Source organism: Solanum pennellii, chromosome 5 (assembly GCF_001406875.1).
Source record: "Solanum pennellii chromosome 5, SPENNV200".
Classification (NCBI taxonomy): Eukaryota; Viridiplantae; Streptophyta; class Magnoliopsida; order Solanales; family Solanaceae; genus Solanum; species Solanum pennellii.
This window is the reverse complement of record NC_028641.1, coordinates 48,695,335-48,699,756: the sequence shown is the minus strand read 5'-3', so window position 1 is coordinate 48,699,756 and position 4,422 is coordinate 48,695,335. Positions and strand designations below refer to the sequence as shown.

The 4,422-nt window shown below is 34.1% G+C and overlaps 1 protein-coding gene across 1 annotated transcript; it reads right to left on the bottom strand.

The window, feature by feature from the left end:
- Positions 1–1,903: 1,903 nt before the first annotated feature.
- Positions 1,904–2,761, bottom strand: LOC107019532. Its single transcript, XM_015220000.1, has 3 exons — positions 2,440–2,761; positions 2,092–2,325; positions 1,904–1,974 (listed from the first exon to the last, which is right to left on the bottom strand). The coding sequence occupies exons 1-3, from the start codon at positions 2,759–2,761 to the stop codon at positions 1,904–1,906; spliced, it is 627 nt and encodes a 208-aa protein (XP_015075486.1).
- Positions 2,762–4,422: the final 1,661 nt, after the last annotated feature.

The window sequence follows — 4,422 nt, the reverse complement described above, 5'->3', positions numbered from 1 at the left end:
CAAAATTTCTCGTTTTATTTCACTATTCTCTCCCCCTAATTTTGGGAAAACTGTCTCATCAAACCGACAATCTGCAAATCTAGCAGTAAACATGTCTCCAGTCAATGGTTCAAGATAGCGAATAATGGAGGGTGACTCAAACCCAACATATATTCCTAACCTTCTTTGAGAGCCCATCTTAGTGCGGTTTGGTGGTGCCACAGGCACATGTACAGCACTTCCAAAAATTCTTAGATGGGATATATTAGGTTCTTGACCCATAACCAATTGCAATGGAGAAACCTTATGATAACTTGTCGGTCTGAGACGAATAAGTGTTGCAGCATGCAAAATTGCATGTCCCCACACAGAAGTGGGCAACTTAGTTTTCATAAGCAATGGTCTTGCTATTAATTGCAAACGTTTAATTAATGACTCAGCGAGACCATTCTGAGTATGAACATGAGCAACGGAGTGTTCAACTCTTATCCCAATTGCTAAACAATAATCATTAAATGATTGGGATGAAAACTCTGCAGCATTATCAAGACGAATGGACTTAATCTGATTATCAGGAAAGTGTGCCCTTAACCTTATTATTTGTGCCAATAATTTTGCAAATGCCAAGTTACGAGATGACAATAGGCACACATGAGACCATCTAGAAGAAGCATCTATTAGAACCATAAAATATCTAAATGACCCACTAGGTGGGTGAATAGGTCCACAAATATCCCCATGTATACGTTCCAAGAACGCAGGGGACTCAATCTTAACTTTCATTGGTGATGGTCTCACAATTAACTTGCCTTGATAACAAGCAGTACAAGAAAATTCACCATTTAAAAGAACTTTTAGGTCTTTTAGTGGATGTCCATTCGAATTTTCTATAATTCGTCTCATCATTATTGACCCAGGATGTCCTAGACGATCATGCCAAAGTACAAATGTATTGGAATCAGTAAACTTCTTATTTACTATAAAATGTGCCTCAATTGCACTAATTTTTGTCCAATACAAGCCAGAAGATAAAGCATGGAACTTTTCTATAACACATGTCTGCCCAGAGACATACTTGGTGATACCAAGATATTCAAGATTTATTTCATCCATTGATTGGATATGATAACCATTTTCACGGATATCTTTAAAACTCAACAAGTTTCTCTTAGATTTTGGAGAAAACATAGCATTATTAATGATGAGTTTAGTTCCCTTGGGCAAAATTACAATGGCTCTTCCAAAGCCCTCAATCATATTAGTACTACCAAAAATTGTAGTAACATTTATTTTTCCCATACTTAAATGAGAAAAATATTTCTTATTTTTGAATATCGTATGTGTTGTACCAGAATCAATCAAACAAATATCTTCATATTTCGATAATATGTTCTTAGAATTATCCATATCTTCACATGAAATGACATACACAAAATAAATATATATTAAATATTAGTGTTGTCAAAAGGGTACAATATATTCAAAAGAATAAATTAATAATTAAATATTAGAAATTGAGCCTTAATTTATTGTTTCCTCTAAGTCAAAAACGAGTTGTTAGGAAAATAAAATAAAATCATTATTTAATCCTAGTTAATAACAGACTGCATGTTTTTAACATTAGATCAAATTAAAGACCTAATATAATACAAACACATGATAAATCCTAGTTAATATCAGAATTTATGTTTTTAACATTAGACCAAGTTAAAGACCTAATATAATACAAACACGTGATAAAGTTTAGTATTTGACTAACTCTATCATATTAGAATCATATAAATAAATCAATGAAAAATATATATTATTTTATTAAGAATTAAGGAACAAGCTAATGAACGACTAAACTAATTTAAAATACTAATACTCATGCAAACAACTATCATTACATGAAATTTATTAATAAATACAACAAAAAAAAATATCACTCTTCCATGTTCACAGAACCATCACCAATTAAGTGATCTATTTTTCCTTCAGGATGTGCGAAGAAATCTGCTACATCCAAGTGCGTGATGTCAACTTGATTTTCAGAGATAAAATTTGCCTCAGGATTTTTCTCTTTCTTCTTTAGTGATTCTTGATAAAGCTCAACCAAGTGTTTGGGAGTACGACAATCACGTGCATAATGACCTCTTCCACCACATCGAAAACAACCTTCCCTAGTTGCTTCACGTTTCTCATCCTTTCTTTTTTCCTTTTTATTTGATGAATGATTAATGCCAAGATTAGAATTACGTTCTTGACCATAATCACGACCACGTCCACGTCCACGACCACGTCCACGTCCACGATTAGGACCGCGACCTTTTCCACGCCTAGCATGGTGGGCGTACGCCTCATTCACTTCAGGAAGTGGTTCAGATCCAGTAGGTCGATTCTCATGATTTTTCAATAATAAATCATTATTTTGCTCGGCCACAAGAAGATGAGAAATTAGTTCAGAATACTTTTTGAAACCTTTCTCTCGATATTGTTGCTGCAAGAGCACATTCGAGGCATGGAAAGTGGAGAATGTCTTTTCCATCATATCAATCTCACTAACCGTTTCTCCACATAATTTCAATTGAGAAGTGATTCTGAACATGGCAGAATTATACTCATGTATAGACTTAAAGTCTTGTAGCCTTAGATGCATCCAATCATATCGTGCCTTTGGATGTATGACCATCTTCAAGTGGTCAAATCTTTCTTTTAGGTTTTTCCACAAAACAAGTGGATCCTTAACTGTCAGATATTCGATTTTCAGAATCTCGTCAAGATGATGACGCAAGAATATCATTGCTCGTGCACAGTTTTGATTTGATGCCTTATTTTCTTCTTTTATGGTGTCTCAAAGACCCATTGCATCAAGGTGGATATCAGCATCCAACACCCATGAGAGGTAGTTCCTGCCCGAACTTTGGAGGGCAGTGAACTCTAGTTTTGTAAGATTGGCCATTAAAATTAAAAACAAAAGAATAAATAATACCTTTATTAATTCTTCAAATCTAACCTTCACTTTTGAGAAATTAGAGTCTCGTGCTGATAACGTGTTATAGAACTATAAAATAAGAAGAAGAAACTAGAGAGAAAAGAAGAGAGGACTTGTTATTTCTCTTGATGAATGAATTTACAATGAAGAGGAGCACTCTATTTATAGGAGAAATCTAACTTGGTCCCCAAGTAGGAGGACTCTTTAATCATATCCTAAAAAGGACTCCACATGATAGACATTCACTATAATACAAATACTTTATAACAGATTTAATTTTTTAATCAGCCATTTATTATTAATTTATTTAATTAATCTTCCAAATTAATCAAAATAAATTAAATCATTGCTCCCAACTAGGTTCGAACCCCGATGGAGCAAGATTTTGCTTAATGGGCAATTTTGGTGCTCTCTTCCCAAATTGCCCCTCAACTATATTAATAAAATAACTAATTATATATTTAGGGTAATTACAATACTATGCTTAGCCTGGAAAAAGACCATTTTACCCCTAGACCCTCCAAACTTAAGATTTCCCCTTTTTAAGTCCAGTAAAGACTCATCAAGGCAAATTTTCATATTCGGGAGCCCTACATGGTTGGACCCAACTTTTCCATGCTCAAACAACTCCTCAAGTTAGTTGGTTTGGCTTTAGCAAGGGTTCTGAGGTCTGGTTTTACGCGTATCAATCCGTGTGAACCATGGTCTAATCATAGGCATTCTTGACACATTAAGCATTCCTTATCTTATCCATTTTCAGGATTGTTACAACACCATTGACACACGAAGAATACCATTACGGCTTTCAAATTCAAGGATATCATAACCTTCTTTCTATATTGAATGTTACACATTATTGACCCTCTTTACATGTTCAGAGTCATTTACTAGTCTTCTTTAGAAGGGTACCATTTTAGGTCTACCAGTCCTAGACATTCATTCAACATTTATTCATACAAATACATGACAAAGGTACTTAAGCATTTTAGTCAAGTGTTCACATTCACACACATGCATGTATCAAGTAGTGGGACATAGTTCTACCAATCAGGACACATCATCATCACTTTATCACATATTCAATAACATTCAAGCATCCTATAGGGACAACGAAGTCAACCTAGCCATATTCAGTAAGAACACATACAGACTTCACCATAGTCCATCATATCCACATATAACCAATTACAAGAAATCATGCTTCAATTTCACACATACACATATATGACATAATCCTTCACATAGATAGCATAAATAATCTATAACAACGTAATCATCAAAATTCATAAAGTAATGCTGACAAGGCCATGTTCTTTACAATTATAAAACATAAACACTGCCATCATAACTTGACCGTACCAATTAAAAAAAATCAATACCTATACTACACAATATAAGGATATTAGGTCATCTTACCATCATTCCATCATCAACACCAACAATCCTTAGCCATTCCAACCAATTCAATT

Excerpts from the sequence above, each read along its gene's own strand:
- LOC107019532 (XM_015220000.1), bottom strand. The coding sequence starts at position 2,761 with ATGATATTCTTGCGTCATCATCTTGACGAGATTCTGAAAATCGAATAT. Across the intron at positions 2,326-2,439 it reads GCAACAATATCGAGAGAAAG|TGAATGAGGCGTACGCCCAC; the intron begins GTTTCAAAAAGT and ends CACTTCCTGAAG. Across the intron at positions 1,975-2,091 it reads TCATTATGCACGTGATTGTC|ATTTCTTCGCACATCCTGAA; the intron begins GTACTCCCAAAC and ends TGGATGTAGCAG.